Source organism: Corvus cornix, chromosome 26 (assembly GCF_000738735.6).
Source record: "Corvus cornix cornix isolate S_Up_H32 chromosome 26, ASM73873v5, whole genome shotgun sequence".
Classification (NCBI taxonomy): domain Eukaryota; kingdom Metazoa; phylum Chordata; class Aves; order Passeriformes; family Corvidae; genus Corvus; species Corvus cornix.
The window spans coordinates 5,587,921-5,608,670 of record NC_046354.1 but is presented as its reverse complement, the minus strand read 5'-3'; the positions used below and the strand labels follow the sequence as shown (position 1 = coordinate 5,608,670).

The 20,750-nt window shown below is 46.0% G+C and overlaps 1 protein-coding gene across 2 annotated transcripts in view; it reads right to left on the bottom strand.

Annotated features, from left to right (window-relative positions):
- Nucleotides 1–18,811, bottom strand: part of LZTR1 (leucine zipper like transcription regulator 1) — a 37,487-nt gene extending 18,676 nt beyond the window's left edge. For both annotated transcript variants that reach the window (XR_005603654.1, XM_039565243.1), the window contains exons 1-9: nt 18,615–18,811; nt 18,481–18,543; nt 18,107–18,163; nt 17,410–17,489; nt 16,946–17,054; nt 15,209–15,292; nt 13,693–13,750; nt 12,969–13,108; nt 12,590–12,791 (exon numbers count right to left, since the gene is read on the bottom strand). Coding sequence is in view for 1 of the 2 variants with exons in the window: in XM_039565243.1 (XP_039421177.1) it covers nt 12,590–12,791; nt 12,969–13,108; nt 13,693–13,750; nt 15,209–15,292; nt 16,946–17,054; nt 17,410–17,489; nt 18,107–18,163; nt 18,481–18,543; nt 18,615–18,790 (969 nt within the window). In the remaining variant the exon portion in view is untranslated. The remainder of the gene's footprint in view (nt 1–12,589; nt 12,792–12,968; nt 13,109–13,692; nt 13,751–15,208; nt 15,293–16,945; nt 17,055–17,409; nt 17,490–18,106; nt 18,164–18,480; nt 18,544–18,614) is intronic.
- Between the last annotated feature and the right edge of the window lie 1,939 nt (nt 18,812–20,750).

Genomic DNA, 20,750 nt, shown 5'->3' with positions numbered 1-20,750 from the left:
CTGTGATGGGTTATGGAGTAACACTGATCTGTTAGTACATTCCTGCCTGGACCCAGTTCCATACCTCTCTGAAAGAGGAGGAGATTACTGTCAAATATCATCTAGTTTCTATGGCCTCTGCTTGTTCTTAGCAATAATCTCGTTAACTAAATAAGATGTACTGATTGAAATAATCAACCATATTATAATGGGTTAAAAATACATCTGTCACCTTCATCAACTGGAGCTCCAACCCCATCCCAAGGTAAGTTTGCTTGCCAAGACCCATTCCCACACAGCTAGGCAGGCTGGTGTTAGCTGTACTATAACATCTTTCTCACAACTAACTGCGACCAAAACCAAGCAAAAAGAACTGTTCTAGCAGAGCTCAAATGCAGCCCACCTGCTTTAGACTTATTCAGGTCGTCTTCCAAGTCTCCTTTTTCTTTTTTTAAAATAAATAATACTTTAGCTTTGCTTTTACTTAAAATAATTCTCAAAATTCTCTAGTATTTTGTTTTTAAAAGCTGACACTGAATTTAACAACCACTTTTTTTTCAATCAAAAAGCCTTACAGCTTTGAAACAACTGGTGCCAGAAAGCAAACATGAACCACCTGAATATTTAACCATGTAAGATGTACTTGCCAGTCACATCATACTCAACTCCAACAATCTCTATGGAACGCTGTAATGACGATTTTTCATTTGTAATGGTTGGTACTGGCCAAGGAACCAGAGCTCTGCACTCACTAATAACTTAAACAATCAAACAACTTCACTTTCTAAATACGCAGACCACATTTTTAAAGAGAGAAATGTAAAACATGGAATGACAGTCTGGAACAGAAAAGGCCATGTCCAGTTCATCAAAACGTTGTGCAGCTGAGAGTTTCAGGGTGTTTGTTTTACTGAATCAGAACAGCAGAATTCAGGCCAGCATAAACCCCCACAGGGAGATGACAACGCTGCAATGGTGACATTTTGGTGCCACCCGCATGGGGAACAACGGTCAGCCCTGCCAGGACCAAGGATTTGGCCACAGGAACTTTGTTCCAGTGCAAGGAAGGAGAGCTGGGTCCTCAAGAAAATATTCAGGGGAAAAAAAGGTTAACAGAGGTCAGGAGCACAAACAGCTGGAGAGACATGCTGGTCCCCACATTCCTCATCCACCAATACCAGACACCCAGAACTTGCCCTATCTCGAATTTTTCACTGGGAGACCGACCTCCCAAGCTGCCAAATCCAGCTGCTGAATACACTCACCCCAGGTAGAGTTTATAAGAACAAGCTACAAAATACCACCTACTTTGCTAGCCAGGATGGTCAGAAAGGATGAGAGCAAACGGCTCAAATTGCAGCAGGGGAGGTTTAGGCTGGATATTAGGAAACATTTTCTTATAAAAAGGGTTGTAAGCATTGGCACAGGCTGCTCAGGGCAGTGACAGAGTCACCATCCCTGGAAGTGTTCAAAAGGTGCGTGGCACTTGGAGATATGGATTGGTGGTGAATGTGCAGTGCTGATCTTGAAGGTCTTTTCCAACCCTAATGGTTCTGTAGTTCTATGATTCTAATTTCATCTGCTGGCACAACTCCAGATGGTCCCGTGTGAATCCAAAGGGATTTGTCTTTGTCATTCCTGGTGCATACAGGAATGCTAAAAATCACCGACTAAGAGGCACTGCCAATCTGAACGCATTTGTCAGCTCTAGATCCTGTACTTACCTCTCCATCAATGTGATCTCCTTACTTTATTAACAGTGCCTGACAGAAGAAATTCTAGATTCAATCCTGACACCTCCAGTGATGGGGGCTGGCACCCCTCTCTGAGCTACATTGCCCTGTTTCATCTGTTGGAGTGGTTTCCCTATTTAAGGTTAATGAGATTTGCATCTGAGCATCTTTACAAGCTGGAATCTTTGCTTTCAAAAGCAGATCTCATCAGTCACCTTTGCTTTCCTTTCAGTACACCCTTCCACACTGCTGGAATGACTCAAGCCATCATTTTCAAAATAAAAGTATTTCATAAGTCTTTTTTTCCTCTCATTTCTTATGCTCAGACTTGCACTGTAGCCTGTCTAGACAGCACAAATGGAGTTTGTCCTGTGCTGCTCATCAGGGTTCTCATTTGACTCCCAAAGCTGTACATTAGAGTTGCCTCTCCCTCTGCCAGAGCACCCAGCAATCATTCAAATAGGTGAGATTACAGCCCTGAGCATTAACTCTGGGCCTGAGCACATATACTTTAAAATAAACTCAGTAATACCTGTGCAAACCCCTTCATAAACTCATTGATTTAAATTTTGACCTCACCAGGAACACATTCAGCTTTGCTTGAAGTCCTTACTAAATTAAGTTGAAGCAATGTAAAGTAAAATTAAATAGTTAAAGAAGTAAAATGAATCATTTCCACTCAGGGGTCAATAGTAGCCTGCTCTATGCAATTTAGAACTTGCACATGCAGAGCCAAGGCTTAAACGGTTCTTGGATTACAGCTTAAGTTAAATAGCTCATGATAAATTGCAAGGGGGAAAAAAAGGAGCAGAAAAGAAAAGGCATATATGAAGGTGGAATTTCTCTCTCTCCTTGAATAAGTTTGATTTCCATTTTTGAAGCCTTTTTCACTTCCAAGTGTTTATTTACCTCTGAGTCTGCTGTAGATCCTTGTTTAACTGTTGCTATGCTGAAATCTAAACCAAATACATCCCAAGATTTTTTTTAACCCCGTTCTCTCAAGGGCACAGTGGGAGCTTCCTCTGGGGCAGATACTCTCTCAGCCACTGTTGGGTAGGACACCTGGTTAAAAGGTTTAAAAACAAAAGTGTGTAAAAGTATAGATGGGAGGCATGAGAGACCAGACATGGAGCAGCAGTCCCAGAAGACTAGCACCAGAAGATCATCCCTGTGTATCCAGAACACTCAGAGTCAGTCCAGAAAAAGCTCCGTGGTCTTGTTTGGAGTCCATCACTGTGACTGAACCATCAACATTTTAGCTGTGTAGTTTTCTCAAGGTTTGTGCAATGACAGAGACATACAGCAATGAAATCTTTTGCACTAATTGCTTTTTGTCTGCCCTCTTCCTCCCAATGGCTCTTCACAAATCACAGAATCTGAGACTGGTTCAGGTTGAGAGGGACCTTAAAGCTCATCTTGTTCCACCCTCGGCCATGGCAGGGACACCCTCCACTAGCCCAGGTTGCTCCAAGCCCTGTCCAGCCTGGCCATGGACGCTTCCAGGGACGAGGATGAGAAGCTGAGGGGTTTGCTCACTGTAAGCAGGCAAAATGCAGATCACAAGCTAAGAGGGAATATTCCCAAGTCTGAGACAGCCTTCCCACATTTTGTCTTGATGAAAAAACAGGGCAGATGGACCACCCCAAAGTGACAACCTGTTCTTTATGTCAGAGCTGACTGACACACTGGAAGAGGATGAAGCTCTCTCAGCTGGTAGGTCGGCAGCACACACAGAGCCCTGCGAGGGCCCAGCTCTTCTGCACTGCCGGCAGAACTGGGTCAGGGACAAAAACCCAACTTGCTTGTAGTGAGATTCACTCTCTTGGCTGTGAGGAATGCATTAGCTATGCTATTATTGCAGGCTGTGACTACTTGTGCTCTTGCAGTGCTTATCTTCTCTCTCTGACTCTCGTTTTAATATGTTTCAGTGCTTTTCTTGATAGAAATTTCAACATTATGGGCAATACTACGACATTGCTAAAATCAAATCCTCTGCAGTTGTTTCAGTTTTCTTACTCTCAGCTCCTCAGAAGCCTTCTTATATTTACAGAACAGATTTATAACTGTGTAAATGTTAATTTTCTTCACACTCAGCTATGAATAAGCAGGTATTTCAGAAGGTAACTGCTGCATTGAACTCAAAAGCCAGTAATAATGTGCACAGATTTCTTTCACAACCCAGGAACACCAGTGAGTCTCTCTATCCTCCAGTACCATTAAAAGCTTAAAGCCAAAATGAAATAAAAAGACCTAAAGCCATCAACAAACTAACTTGGTGAACCAACATAAATTAAGAGGTAAAAAAATAATCTATTTTTCTCTGAAACTGGAAGAAAACCGTAAGCTACAACAGGTCCAAATGAGCTGCCACTACTGGGAGATGTTGACTGGGAGCTGTTGATACACGAGATTGTTTCCCCACTGTTACACCAAGCAACAGCATCAAACTCAAACAGATGGACAGACAGAGCTTTGGATAGTCTTTCAGTTCAAGGAGGTTTAAGGATTTAAAATGTTTTCCCATGCTGGGTGCAGACAATCTCTGCTTTCAGACAAAATTGGAACAGACACATGTTAGGCTGAGCTTCAAGACACACAGGTCTACAAACGAAGAAAAGCAGGGAAATGCTGAAGGATTTTACTGAGCCTTTCCACAGGCTGATGTTCCTTTATTGGGCCTTTCCTTAGGCTGTCATTCCTTTCAGATTATGGCAATGGACTCTTCCAGTTTATCACTGCAGGTACCCAAGAGTAACCAAAGTGCTCTTTATAACCCAAAAAGTACCTATTAATTTTAAAAATCTGGCCTGGTATGAACTTTGGGAACACAGCTAACCATGAACCAGGCAACTGCACTGCTGTCCCAAGAAAGTTACGGAGAAAATCTTCCTGGAAGGTACTTCCACCACATGAAGGAGGTGACTGGTACCAGTCAGCAAGGATTTACCAAAGGCAAATTTTTCCCGAGTAACCTGATCATCCCCTTCAAAATGCTTCATGGGTCATAGAGGGCACTGCATTCTCAGCAAGTCTATGCTTGATAGCAAATTGTCTGGAGCAGTTGAAATGGTGGAGGCTGATATTCCAAAGGACTTAGCCAGGCTGGAAAATGGGCTGCTGGGCACCTCAGGAAGTTCTGCCAAGTCTCGGCCCTGGGACAGTTGTTCCTTGCAATGATACAGGCTGGGGCCTGGCTTTCTAGAACACAACTCTGCAGAACACAGATGTGGTGGACAAGGAACTGCACAGGGCTCAGCAGCGTCCTCCAGCAGCACGGCCAGCAGCCCCTCAGCTGTGCCAGTGGGCTCAGGGAAGGGACTTGTCCTCCTCTACTCACTATTTTTAAGTCCCCAGCTAAAGCGCTCTGCCAGTTCTGGGATCCCCAGTACAGAAAGGCATTGACCTACACAAACAAGTCTGGTGGAGGGACCCAACATCAAGGTTGTGATCAAGGGCTGGAGCACAGGATGCACGAGAGAAGAGAAGGCAAAAGAGGCACCTTCTTCCAGGTGTGCAGGGATGTCAGAGGGGCTCTTCAGAGAGGTGCCCAGTGGGAAGAGAGGAGCCAATAGACTCAAGTCAGCACAGGAAATTCTTTCTTAGTGTGAGAGGAAAATGTCTTTGATCATGATAGTGGACAAGCACTGGATGGAAGCCAGGAGAAGCTGCTGGATCTCTAACCCTGGAGATACACTGGAATGGAATGGAATGGACAATGCCCTGAGCAGCCTGCCCCAACCAGACCTGCTCTGAGCATGTGCTTGGATTTGAAACCTTGAAGTCCTTCTAACCCACCTACTTTTGTGATTCTAAGACTTCCTCCTGCTCTTTAACATACTGCAGGGCTGGGAGCTCAGCTGTGCTCTTGTTACAATGGAAATTTAATTTACATCTAAGATGGAAATTTAGCTTTTACTTTTCCCCTCTGATGGTACAGACAAGAAAACAGGGAATAAAAACTCTATCACAGACACACAGAATGGACCTCTTCAAAGGCTGTTTCCTTTGCCTCAGACAGGGTCAACAATACTTACTTTGTTCCTGAGAGAACAAAATCCAGCCTGTTCTTAGGGATTTCCACTGGTAGAGACTTCTCAAAACATCTCATGAAACCTTCAACACCACACTAATGTCAGAAAGCCAAGAATATTTTGTCCGCAGTGTATTTACTGAGATTGCCATAACTACATTGTCAACATAAATGATCTATTGAGCTTAACAGCAATGCAAAGCAGAGGATCACCTCTGTAAGCAGCACTTCCACATATGGAGCTGTTAATACAGAAACTGTCATGGACTGAAGCAGAAGATGGAAAGTTGAAGACCATGGTGCAGAAACCTGCAACCCCAGATAAATCACAGAATCACAGGATGGTTTTGGTGGGAAGGGACCTTAAAGCTCATCTTGTTCCAACCCCTGCCACGGGCAGGGGACACCTTCCACTAGCCCAGGTTGCTCCAAGCCCCGTCCAACCTGGCCTTGGACACTTCCAGGGATCCAGGGGCAGCCACAGCTGCTCTGGGCCACCTGTGCCAGGGCTTCCCCACCCTCACAGGGAGAATTCCTTCCCAATATCCCATCTAACCCTGCCCTCTGGCAGCTGGAAGCCATTCCCCCTTGTCCTGTCCCTCCAGGCCTTTATCCAAAGTCCCTCTCCAGCTCTCTGGGAGCCCCTTTAGGTCCTGGAAGGGGTTCTACGTTCTCCCCAGAGCCTTCTCTTCTCCAGGTGAACACCCCCAGCTCTCCCAGCCTGGCTCAAGGGCAGAGGGGCTCCAGAGCCCTCGGAGCAGCTCCGTGGCCTCCCCTGGACTCGCTGCAGCAGCTCCAGGTCCTTCCCGTGCTGGAGCCCAGGGCTGGAGGCAGCTCTGCAGGTGGGGGCTCAGCTGAGCGGGGCACAGGGGCAGAATCCCCCCCTGCCCTGCTGCCCACGCTGGGGGCTCAGCCCAGCACACGGGGGGGTTCTGGGCTAAATCACCACATACAGAAGCAAAGTCACAATAACAAAAGCTTGTTGCAATATCAGCTCTGGTTACAGTAAGTGACAGGGGATGCAACAGAGACATCGTTTGCAATTGTGCTCTACACTGAGAATGAGATTTTTCCATCTGACACTCACTGGAGAACACAGAATGGAAACAGGAAGGTAAATCCATTAACAATGACATCCAAACACGTGGCAGCATAACCACAAAGGTCAGGGTATGAGGCTGTCTGTAATTTATTTACAGTTGTAATAATAGTAAATGTTATTTCCTTTAAAATTGTTTTAGTATATATCAGTTGCAGCTTTAAAGAGCAATGTTAATGTATAATTAATTCATCAGAGAGGATGAGGCAGTTTGAAGAGCAAGCCAAACTCCAGCCAAATCCAATGAATGTGTCACAAAAGATCATATATTGAAATCTGACAACAGCTGACAGAAATCCAGTGACCAGTCATTTGTTTCTCTTTGGCATGTGGCATGCTTTCAAAAATCCAATAACCATAATAGTACTTTTGGGATCTTAACCTGACTTCCTGAATAAACCAACCTACCAGACTTCCGTGAAGAGGTACTGAAACTGAGACTTTCTTTGAGGAAAACTTTCCTTTTAGAAAATATCAAATCCTGGTTTAAGTGTAATGAAGTCTTTACCAAAAACACTCTGATAAAATGTTCTAATAAATAATTACTCTCATTCTATACAATTTGTAAACATTTGTTTTCCTCTTTTTCAGTCTGGATATTTCTAGTTTCAACTAGAAGAGTGACCGGATCTTGTTTTATCTTTCACTAATAGATTAAAAACCCTCTGTTCCCCAGGCAAGCCAGGGAAGATTTAATTTCCTACACCTAAAAGAGACTTCACTTCACAGCTGGTCACTGGACTTCCCATCTTCAATCATTCTTCTCTGAACAACCTCCCTGGTTTGCGAACACAACATGGGGAGATGTTATACTGGAAGATCTATCTAATAAACGCAATGATCATGTATTTAGTTGCTTAATGACACTACACTGTGTCAGCTTCTAGAACCAAGAATATCACAGCACTTCCAGCCATTTGAGACCACCAGAAGCTCTCTCAGCTCCCCACAAGAACTGGGAATTTAAGTCATTGTTTCCAGGGATGCTGTAAGGGAAACCATGAAGCCCAGACCACACACTCTGTTCATAAATGTATCCTACAGCCAAACTGAAACATGGACTGTTTGCACCCACCACAGGAAGAAATCTAAATCCCTGAGTGGACTGTTAATGTAATCAGTAATTGGTAAAACTCAGGACAATCAGTAAATATTGGAGGAAAGCTGTGATTTTCTGTTGTCTTTCAAGGTTGTTGGCAAAAATTTAGACAGAGTAACTGCTCCTCATTCAAAAAGCATATTTCAAGTCTTTCTATTTTACTCAATTTTATACCACCTTAATTGGGTCATGTTAAATCTGTGTTGTTACAATTCCTTACCAGTGAGTGAGTTACAGAAATATTCCTTCTGCCTATCATCCACTTCATTTGCATTTTGCTTTCTCTGGGAGAATACTGTTTTATTATTACATGCTGAAAAGGATGTAATAATGAACACCCCTCAGAAAGGATATGAACATAGAATTGACAAAGAGAAATGGAGCTGTGCAATAGAGTTAGCTGCAGTTACTCTGATATGCAGATTCTTGTAAATACAAACATTTTCAAGATGTCTCTCTCCAGCTCACTGAACACAGACCTGCAAAGGGCACTGGCATGAAGCTCCTACATTTTTAAAAGAGTTTTTTTAGAAAGGATGCAAGCCTGAACAGCACATATTTTTTATAAACATCAAAAATGTCAGTCTTCTCTCTGGATTGTGAAATGCTCAGTTTTATCTCTCCCAGCAGAACACGATACCTTGACAACTACTCTGCCCACCTGTGAGGCAGATCTTGTTAGGGGGCTCACTGCAGGAATTCAGGGCATTGTGCACATAGTAACACGATTCTCTTGCCTGAAGATACCTTGAGGGGTAACTGATCTCTGCACAAGGAGACTGGGGCAGACTCACCCCCAGGAGGATGACTAAGTCCTTTTAATCTTCCTCAGCTGCCCACAAACCACGTCACTGTAATCCATCTGAAAACCTCCAAAACTGAGCCTCCAAGTAAGCCCAAGAAGGTTACCAGCACATTAACCTCCATTTTGGCTTATTAAAAGAAAAATTAAGAGCTTTGAAAACTGGAAATTTTTATTGCTCTTGGCTTTGAAAGGCCTAATTGTGAGACTGAAAGGTTTCCCAGAACAAGTTTTAGAGATTTCCCTCATAACTTCAGGAGAGATGGATGACTCACCAGCCCCTGCAGCCACAGGGAGATGACAGGAACTGTGAGGAAGGAGAATTTTCTTCTTCCTGACTTAACACCCTGCTCTATGAGGCAGTGGCTGCTCTAAACATCACCTTGGATCCTGTGGGTCTGTGTCCACAACTGGCTGTGCTCCCTGCCAGACCTGGAGCTCCTGTCATTCCCTGCAGAACACTCCTCTCTGTAGCACAAGCCATGACTGCCACGTGTACATGTGTCTGTCAACTGTGCAACATGGGGCATTTTTCCTCTTACTGCCTGCTGATTTCTTATGCTGCTTCCAACCTTCTTCAGAAAGTAAAGGATATTTTGAGTTCAATAGAAAAACTCGAGGCAAACAAAAAAATCTATTTCTTGTTTTTGAAATCCTCCAGTAGCCCTGTAAAAAAAAAATCCAGCATGCAAGGAAGCTTTGGCAGTGTTATGCAGGCAGGCAAGGACTCAAGATATTCCTGTGGCTGCCTTAGAAAAGCAGAACCCCCAGCTGTGAAGATCATCTAACAGCGAAGATGGGGAATAGCTCTGTGTGCTCTGTACAGTACATATGTACACATACTCTATATAGGTTTGAGGAGCTACAGACTGCAATTGTGTAGCTCAGCAAGGATGTTTTGTTATTCAATTTGGAGACATCCTAAGGCATAAAATGAGAGCTCCTGGTTTATTTTTGAAGTACTGACCTGTTCCATCTCAGTTTGCCCTCTTCTACCCATTAAGTCATTTCCCATCCTCCATCCCACAGCGAGGCACTACCAAGAATTCTGAGCACCCTGGGCAGAGAACTACAACAGGTCCATTGCCAGACCTGCTCCCAGGTTCTACCTGTTTGCTCAAAATGCAGAAAATGCCAGACTGTCTCAGGGCACCTGCAGCACCTGACACATGACTGCAGTCTGTGCTCAAGAAGTGCCTCTAGGACCTTCCTAGAACTCACTGTGCTTTGTTGTGATTAATGCCCAAATTGTGCCACCCTTTCCAGGTAACAACCTCAAGATTCTTCAGCCTTGTGTGACTTGTCACCATCTGCGTTGCCCGTAACAGGGTAGCAGAGGACATACAATCTCCATCTGACAGCCTATTCCTCCTACTGGCATAAATAGGTCTGAAAAGTCCAAATCACTCCCAGAAAAGTCCAAATCACCCTGAAAAGCTCCTCAGGGCTGGCTAAATTCAGAGAACAAGACTGGAATGGCAGTAATCACTCTCCTTCAGCGTAAGAAATCTCTTCTGTAATCTCTTTTGCAAAGTACTGTAAAAATCACCACTGACTTAAGAGCTCATTTAGCACCAAACCTTCTTATCTGGGACTCCAGAGGCTTTACCCACTCCGTGGTAAATGTCCAAAAGAAGAAAGAATTAAGGAAATGCATCACATGAGTAAGAAAGTAACCTTGCCATAGTGCAGTCAAGCAAAGTTGTAATGCAGCATTTCTAAGATCATATCACATAATACAGTGCAAGCAGAATGTAAACTCTACAATCCATCCATTGGAAAGAAAAAACCCAACTCTAAAAGTCAAGGTAGGTCATTCTGCTGCACAGTAACAAGAGGTCACTATCACCTCACACACAGCAGAAACCATGAAGTGCTGAGACAGCATTGCACTTATCGACTTCTATTTTGTTTCAAATTAATGTGAATAAATTTGTTCATAGAGATAGATAAAAAAGGAAAATCCAAGTTCAGAGTGTCCAGGGAACAGGATGGTACTAGAGATTCATTGCTATTTTTAGAAGTCTTTGCCAAAAGCTCATAGAAACTTTAGGAAAATGATTCTGAGAAATTACCTAGTTATGACTCCAGAAGACACAAAATAATTTAAAATTCACTTAAAACACCAAAAGTCTTTCAGGTTTTGCAGGTAATCGGTCTTTTAGGAAAATTTACTATCACGTGTTTCCACAGCACTTCAGTTTCACCTCCCATTTCTACCAAATCAGTCTCTAGATGCAGTAGTACCAGAGAAAGAAACTCCAAAATACAACAAAGGCAACTAACAGACTTCTGTTTTGGATTACAGACAGATGAAGAAAAGAGCTTTGAAATCTGAAATGAAATTTAGCAGGGGATAACTCAGGGAATAATGCTGGTTTGCAGCACTGCCAGGAGCAGTTCTGCTCCTGGAAGCAATAAGCACTTGTGTCCCAAAGAACCAATGCCTGCTGAAGCCTCACACATCAAACAGTAACACTGGCAGGAACAGAACAGCATCTACAATCCTGAAGGTAACTGTGGCTTTAGAAAGTTGAAGATGCAGCTTTATTACTTTCACGTGACAATAAATCAGCTTTGTAAAGCATTAAATAGGCTACTGTGAAATACTCTGGTCAAGTAACAGTTCCCAACGAGGCCCATGTGCATGGTTAATTACAAGCAGTGTGTGTGTGGGCTCATCCAATGATGTGACGTGTCTGCAAACACATAAACACACCAAACACATCACACAGCACAGCACTGGGGGGGTGAGCCCTGTCACACCTATGCTGGCTAAATCAGTAACTCTGCACCTGATCCCAAGTCTTCCAACACTCAGCTCTCTGAGGTGTAACCTCAGGCTGTGCAGTTGTGTGCACAGCACACACACGGAGCATCTCCTCCCACAGAGCAGCTCACACCCTAAACCTACTGTGCCATCAGCTGCAGTACCTTGACATGGCTTAAGATAAAATCTGTTCACATTAACAAACAGTGAATGCTGCTGTTCCAAAGCCAGCAACCACACACGCTGGTATGGGCTTCAGGGAACCAACTGCTTGTGCACTCTGGGATTAAATGATCCTCACTTACTGAAACGTGACCTGAAATGTGCACTGAAACCAGGTGAACCCTTGGCACTTCTACCTGGAATACAAGCTGATCCCAGACAGGATCTGTGAGTGTGCTATGAAAAAACACTGACATTTTATCACACAAGTCGCTGCCTTGCCATGAGTAGCAAGTAGCAAAAGAAACAGGCTCATATGTTCCTTTTTTTTTTTTTTTTTTTAAGTATTGTCTCATTTGGAGTGTTTCCTTGGCAACTGGTGGTCTACAGCCTTTTGATGTCCATGTAAAAACCAGACATTTTAAAATTTATATCTCTTATTAATGCAAGTATGTTAAAACAGACTTTTCTGAGCCTCCGTATTACTATTTTCCAGCCACACCTCTATGTATAACCAGAATTTATAAGATTTTATGCACATGGGCATTACGGTGACAAGTCAAACCTTGTCTAGTTTTGAATTCTGCTTCAAGAGCATCACACAGCCAAGCGAAGAACCACTGGTACACACTGAATTCATTGTTCAGCTTTTGACTGAACAGATGATTGACTCATAACACATATCAAAGCATTTCATGGTATTTCTTTAAAAAGTGTTAAGCAAAGTTTTAGATGTGTCAACACTGACTAATTTTTAAGGACTTCTACCCACAATATTTGAGCTGATTAACCATCAGTGGGAAGGAGTTGCTATTATTTAGCTAAAAGCTGATGCTCTTGTCACAACATGTCCATGGCAAAAACGAGTCAAAAAAGATGGAGCATAAAGGAAAAAACACGAGCTGAAGGTTTTACCTCACTGTCTGGGCTGGGCTGGATGACCTCCCAGGTCTGGGAGTCCACGTCATAGCAGTGGAGCTCGTTGGGCAGCGTGTTGTCCGCAGCCCCCCCGAACACGTAGAGGTGCCGGTCAAAGGCCACCATCGTGTGCCCGTAGCGCCGCTGGGGAGGGGGCGGCGAGCCCCGCAGCAGGTGCTCCGTGGGGATCCGTGTCCAGCTGCGACAGGAAACAGGAAACAGGGCATTTCTTCGCAATTCTTTTAAATTTTCTAACTCTATCCTTCTTCACCAGGAGACGCAGCCTTCTTCCTCAGCACCCATTAAGTACTACATTTCTCAACTCAAGCATTCAAGGATTATGTGGATTTTGCAAAACTTATTTGTCTACACTTACATCTTTTCCTTGAATTCAAACTGGAAGAGATTATTGGTAATCTTTGCTCCACTCTGGCCAGAGAAAACAAACATCTTGTCTTTGCAAACCGCCACGGGAAAATTACAGCAGGAAGGAGGAATTTCACCACTTTGTTCAATCTGAAAGGTAATTAAGTTCAAAATCAGAAATGCATTGTTACAGTGCACAACTCCACATGCTGAGGATGCTGCAGGGCCACAGGACACAGGTGCAGCCAGACTGAGCACATGGCACGGGCCCTGTAAAGCTGGTGACAGGTAATTGACTCCTGCTGTGCTTACGTGTCTGCACACACTGATTTTCCCTGGATAAAAAGGTTGGGAGGCCACGTTTTTTAAAGCTCCCAGTACTGTAAGGACCAGGACTTCAGTCAGCTGGCCAGCAAAGCTCCCAGTCTGTGGTCTGAGTGGGAATGCAGTGGTCAAAGTGGGGACGCAGGCCCTTCCACAGAGGGCACAGCAAATCCCCCATGGGAAGTCCAAGTTCACTTCACAGATTCACAAGCAAAAAAATCACCCTTTCATACACACTTGGTTTTCCAAATACCCAGACCAAATCAAATTTGAACTGTTTATTTTCACTGTGGGTGAAAAACACATTTTGGAGAAAGAGCAGTGCAGTCTAGCATGGGAAATTTTAAATAATTGTGCATTAAAACCAAGAAAGAGAATTCTGTGTGCTAGTTGACATTAAAGCTTCTTACCTCTTCCCAGCAGGTCAGCTCTCTGTCCTGCAGGCCTATTGTCCACATGTCATTTAATCTGTGCCATAACACAAAAAAATGCTTGATTTGAAACAGTTAATTTCTGGTAATGGTCTTGAAAGGACAGAAATACTATTTCATCAACATTCCTTCTGCACAGGAAGAATCTCCTACTTCCACTGACAGAAAAACAATTATTAGAATCCTTTTGTCCGATACCTAAATTTGACAGCCCCACTCTAGCTTGCTTCAGCATCTTTCTAGTTACAAGTACACTGCAGTTAACAGCTACATACAGCAACTCAGCCTGGAGCTTAAGGATTTGAGCTATTTAATCTTCAGGATTTTTACAAAATACCACTTATTACCCTGGTCCTTCTGCTCATCCCTGGTAAGTACTGAGACTGACCACAACAATTATTTACATGGCTGAATCCTTCCTTAAATACACAAAGGAGGATGAAGCAGGTAACCTGACAGATCTCTGACTGTGCTGTTCCCAGAACAAGTTACTCACAGTAACTACAGATGTTTCCTTTGTTCAAATCTGCCTGGAGGCTCAAGTTCCATAAAAAGACATTTTTTAACATGATTAGACATATTTAACATAAAGTAGACAGCTCCTCTCACCCACTCCTTCCTTACAGCTACCCAAGGCCCTGGGGGACTCCCTAAGCTGGCACTGAACAATCCCACAGAGTCATGCATCTTACACTGATTCCTCCTCCAGAAATAACAAAGACATCCCATCTGTTTTCCTGATTAGCAGCAGTTCTCCTGGAGACTTTGTGGAGCTGGACACTTTTCTGAAGATTCTCCTCAGAGGAGGAGGCAACCCAGCTCCTCATTTGTGACAATCTCCATGTGCTCTCATGATGCAAATATTGTACATCAACATAAATTACTCCTTAAGTTCATCACGACAGAAAAGAAATGACATGTCCAGAATTGACTGTTCCATGACAGACCAACAGCAAATGCAAGGAGCTACTGTGGGACAAAGCACCAGGCTCTCTCTAACATCTCAGCACCACTCATTTCCAGTCCTTCCCCATACAAACTCCCACCTCCCTTCAACCTAAATATTACATATTCACAGAGATTTCTGAGAAAAAACTGACACGTTGCTCTTAGTTCTGTCAGATGATTTCACAGCAAATCCAGGCTTTGCTCTCTAAGTCTCCAGCAACATCAGCTGGCCTGTGCCGGGAATCTTTGAAGAAATGCGCATTTGCCAAATTCCAAAGATCATTTTGCATCCTGACAACCAAGCACACTGTCAAATTACACATCCACAGCTACTCTGAGTAACTACATCTCTAGGTTTTAAGCACATACTTATTTGAACACAAACCAGTGAATTGCAAAAGTGCAATGCTCAACAACAGACTGGGTTTGCAAAACTTCAGCCGAGTGTTTAAATCCCTTGGAATATGGAAGTATCTCTACAGAGGTGGAAACTGAGGGGCTGGGATTTCACAAAAGCAGTCAAGGAGTGGGTGATACTGCCCCATACCGTGCGTTGCCATCATATCCAGCAAAGATCCACAGCTTGTCACTGTACACTGTTGCACCGTGAGCTGACCTGGCCACTGGCAACCTGCAAGGAAGAAAATGCAGACAAAAATCTTTCCTCTGCAGCTGCAGAGGGGCTGTAGAAGGATCTAAGAGCTAAAATGCACATGTAGGAAGAAGAAAGTTCCCTACACAAAATTGCTTCTGCCATGCACCCTCCAAACACTGAGTAAGCCTCTGAAGTGTTAGTTTTGCACTCTGCTGCCTTCAATGGAGAGAAGTCACCTTAATGCAGACAGGAAGAAATAAAGAAAAAAAATCCAACTAATTCCTTGCCAGGACTCAAATACTCTTACAGTATTTTGCAGAAAGTAGTTAAATAATGGGAAAATTCATAGCACCATTGGTAGAGCAAGGTGAGAATCAAGTCTTGCTATGAACACCCCACACGTATTCCCATGAACTAAGCAGGTGAAACACAGAAATGAGACCAGGACAGAGCTCAGGATACTCATTTGGGATCATTCAAGGTTGTTCCCAAGATGTAGTGCCCACAATGAAAGATCAAACCCATGATTTCTCTTCCATAATCTTGTTTTTTTAACTAAATCAGCCAGGTTGAACAAACCTGTGATGCCACAAGGCATCTGTTGGTTTGTCAGAGGTCATTTTAAGCATGAACACTGTAACTCTGGGGAACAACAAGCAAGATGTGAGTTTGTAAACTGAGTAAGAATTACTCTCCAAAATGTTCCAAGTTACCAGAATTAACCAGAAGGAGAAATTACTAATATGGTCTATGTTCTGAAATATAATGTGCTCATCAGAGGCGAGCAACAGTAACACAAGAGTGGACTTCACATTCCTCATCCCTCTCCACAAATCACAATAACAAATGTTCCCTTCCCTCTCTCCACTGAAATCAGCATTTCAGAAACTTCAACTGTGTAAAGGACTATGGGTAAAGACACCACGTGACGCTTACTGGGGAGTGGTAAACACAGAACTGTAAAATGTTTGGGGTAGAAGGCACCTTAAAGTCCATCCTGTTCCACCCCCTGCCATGGGCAGGGACACCTTCCACTGTCCCAGGCTGCTCCAAGCCCCATCCAGCCTGGCCTTGGACACTGCCAGGGATCCAGGGGCAGCCACAGCTGCTCTGGGCACCCTGTGCCAGGGCCTCCCCACCCTCACAGGGAAGAATTCCTTCCCAATATCCCATCTAACCCTGCCCTCTGGCAGTATGAGGCCGTTCCCCCTTATCCCGTCCAGGCCCTTGCAAAAAACACAAAGCAGTTGGATCACAATCAGTGTCAGGAATGGCATTCTGAAATGTGCACAAAGTCAACTTTAGGAAGCAATGTGTTAGTGATTTTGATTTTCCTTGGAACATTGAATCTCAGGAGCCCATGTTCACACAGGATTAACAATTTCCAAGCTATCCTTGAAACTGAAACAATTCAGAAAAAAACCAAACTCCCTTTGCTCTCATCCCTTCAGTCATGGACCTGAAACATGAAGAGTGGATTTTGGACAAATTTCCATTGTGGTGCACTGTGGAACGGAGGCCTTCCAAAAAAACTCCTATAGAACCAAAAACTTTAACTGAGAAAGCAGAGCAGCAATCATGCTGCAGCCCTAACATCGGCACTGTAACTAGAGTCTGACTGTGCCATGTGAAATGATGCCAAGCTACCCTCACTCCCCCAAAGCGTGAGGCAATGACACCAGCTCTTACCTTCCCTCAGTCTTCCACTCTGTCCACTGCCCCGTTGCAAACTTATACTCAAAGAGGTCGTTTTTATTCTTCAGGTTGGAATTGGAATAGATATCTCCAGTATAACCACCTGGACAACAAGAGTTCCATTAGACTCCCAAGCAATGGAGCACACACGCTCCCAGGCATTGCATTAGGAGAAACTTTAGATTGCATAGAGTGTTTGGCTAATGGACTACTACAGGAGACTTCTCCTCCACTCCTTCTCCTAAAGAATCACTATGCTAATGAGCTTCAAGTCTTCTTTATTTTAAAAAAAACAGCAAAATATTTCCAAGCTAAAGTTGAAATGACAGTCAGCCATGAAAAATACTGGATTTGCTACTGAATGAGATCTTTGACACTTCCTAAAGATCCCTCATTCTTTTTTCAAACCAGTACAGCAGCACATCTACCACTCCCAGCACAACCTGCTGTTGCCTTACCAAACACGAACATGCTGCTCCCGTAGACCACGGCGGAGTGGTGGTACCGTGGTGCCGGCGGCGTCCCCGTCGTGAAAGCCCTGCACAAGTTACAACAGCAGCAGTCAAACACCCTGGGCGTGCTTTGGGCACTCAGAGCTACTGTGCAGACTCAGAAAAGAAACAACTGTTAGAAGTTACTCTTTTGTTCCTTACTGTTTCACTGGTTTTGGATTCTTGATTGCACTAAGATTTTATGAAACAGCGATACAGCATAAACGGTTACAAACATGCTGCTGCTGAAATCTATTTGGCAGAACTGGAAAGTGAGGCACAGATGAGGTACGACAGACTGCCCAGTGCAGAGCAAAGGAGCCAAGAAAGGTGTGAGCCTCCCTTGGCACCTTCCCTGGCCCGAGGGGTGCAGCACACCCAGTCCTTCTGCCCTCCCACAGGCTGCAGGAACAGAAGCGACCCGGGTCCTCTCCCTCGCTCTGCTGCCCGGGCTCCCCTCGGCCAGGATTGATAACCCCCGATGGCCCAGCGCACAGCAGGCTGGCAGGGAGCAGCTGTGACAGAGCTGGGCGGAGGTGACAATTCCCCTCGGGTACTCGGGTAGAGCCACGAACTTTTACACCCAGCCCGCGGTGCTGAGGGAAGCCGCGGCGTGTCCTGGCCCTGCCAGCGCCCAGGGACGGCGAGGGGCCGCGCTGCCCACCTGCACCACGAGCAGTCCTTCACGTCGAAGCGCAGCAGATCGTTCAGCATCGTCTTCCTGCGGGGAAGAAATGGGACGGGAGAGGCGGCTGAGCCGGGCCGGGGGCCGGACAGAGGCGGCCACGGACCTTCAGCCCTGCTCCCCTCACACCCTGCTCCCCTCACACCCAGCTCCCCTCACATCCATCTCCCTTCACACCCAGCTCCCCTCACATCCATCTCCCCTCACACCCCGCTCCCTTCACACCCAGCTCCCCTCACATCCATCTCCCTTCACACCCGCTCCCTCACACTCTGCACCCCTCACACCCCGCTCCCTCACACCCACCTCCCCTCAACCCCGGCCCTGCTCCCCCCGTTCCCGGCTCCCCTTACCCGTTGTCCCCTCCGAACACGTAGATCGCATCCCGATAAGCCACCACGGTGTGTTTGCTGCGCCTGCGGGCGGCACGGACAGGTCAGCGGCGCCGGGACCCCCCTCCCACCATCCCGTCCGCTTCCCAGCTCACCGGGCCCCCACGAACTCGTCGCAGGGCGGGAGGCGGCGCCAGCGGTGCACGGTCTCGAAGGGCCCGAAGTTGAGGGTGAGGTATTCGACGCTGTCCGAGCAGCTGTGGTCGAAGTCCACGCTCGGGGCCACCTTCGAGCGCCCCGCGCCGCCCGCTGGGGCTGCGGCCGCCGCCATGGCCCACGCCTGCCCCGCCGGACTACAGCTCCCAGCGTGCCCCGCGCGCCCGCCTTCCGGCGCGCCTGCGGCCGCGCCTCCAAACCACAACTCCCGGCGCGCACCGCGCCCGGGGCGTCAGCCTGAAGGCTGACAACCCGTGGACTACAGCCCCCAGCATGCACTGCGGGGGGGGGGGGGAATGAAACGCCGCTGCGGAGCCCAAAGTGCCGCGTTCGAGGCCGCGGCGGGGGCCGAGCAGGTACCGGGGCTGCCCCGGTAAAGACGGGGAAGCCAGGCGGGGTTCTACGTTACAAGAGTTTTATTTGTTAATTAAAAAAAACCTCACCCCCAAAGAGAACAATACTCATGAATATGCATAAAGTCTCACTCCAGGGTCCGAGCTGGGCGGTTCGCTGGTTGAACACGGCCCGTGGAGTCGGAGCTTCGTGCTACTCTCCGGAGAACACTCAGTGAGCAAACACGGCCAGTTCATCCCCATAGACGAGTCCTGAGCAGGATATGTGCGCCAGGCACCAACGCAGCAGTGGCATTGCCCTCGGCTGTGCAGTCGCCCGCAGCCCACCCTTTGCTTTTCCTTAGTTTATGTTTCCTACCATGGTGTCAGTCACCTCTATGACTATTAGTTTAGTTTCTTCGCAACAGCCGACAACACAAATGGTGCTGCACCTCAAAACCACACCTCAGATGCTGCTTCACAGAGTCCAGCAGTTTCCATCCTGAGCAATCACTGTGTTACTGGTCAGAGGTTTTTCAGCACAATTCCTGAAGCAAACACAATCCTTTGTATAAAGACACATAATGGAGCCATCAGAATTTTGTTAGGAAAGATGACAGTGGGAAAGCAGAAAAGCAATGAAGTCATGAGCACCAGAAGGACTCCTCTGAGGTCCCTCAAACCATCTCCCTCGTGCACTCTCTCACAATCCTATCCAGCCTCTTCCTAGGGATTGCTTGAGTCAGAGTATTTCTTGCCAAGACCACCCTGCACACGGTGAGGTTGCTGGCAATAGTTGCTGCACAACCACGACATCCCTGTGCCAGTCCTGCCCCTCCAGGGCTGGTCCCAAGCTTCAGCTGCCATGCAGCAGCACCATGCCCGGCCAGCTCAGGCTGCACCTGCGCTGAGGATGCAGGAGGGAGAGTGCAGAGCACCAGTTCAGGCAAGAGGAACAACCTTCCCACTTCTCAAGCAATCTGTAAGGGACCCAGTGCCTTTTTTCTGTCCGACTGTGTTGTGGGAAACTCAGGTAAGCGTATCTTTACACGTAGAGACAGTGTCACTTATGCCCCCATCCTTCCCTTCTCACACTCCCCGAAAAACCACTGATAGCTGCAAATCAAAGCATTTTTTACCTAAAACACTGATGAGCTCGAGCTTTTGGAACTGACCCATCCACCTTTTGGAACTCAGAATCACAGACACCCTTAGATGTCTCAGTTCAGTGCCAGTACTAATGTCAGCCTCATTTTTCATGGTCTTGTTTAAATCCACCTTCTGACCTGGCAAAAGCTCCCCGAGGCACAGGATGCCAGCTCCAGCTCTCACTGGAGAGCACACAAACCCCACCAGCACCTCTGTGAGCCCAGGCTAACCAGCCTTCAAAGTGCTGCTTACTCTCGCCACCCTGAACACACCTCAGTGTTTGGCATTCACTTTTCTCCAGGTATGGATGGTTGGGTTTGAGCCTTTGCTACTCACACACAGCAAAAAGAGCTGGTCCTGCCTCTTCCCAGCAATGGGACCAATTCCTCTGAGGACACTCCTGACCCTTCCTGAACAGCCATGTGGACACACCACTGCAGCCATCCACTTCTTGGTGGGTTTTCAAAACAGCACTGTTCAGTTTAACTTGTTGGTCCTTTCAGGGAAAGCTGAGAGACAAAGGCCTCGGGACAAAACTCCTACTGGACTGTATGACAGGAGGGTCAGGGCACCCTGTTTAATCAGATATTCTCA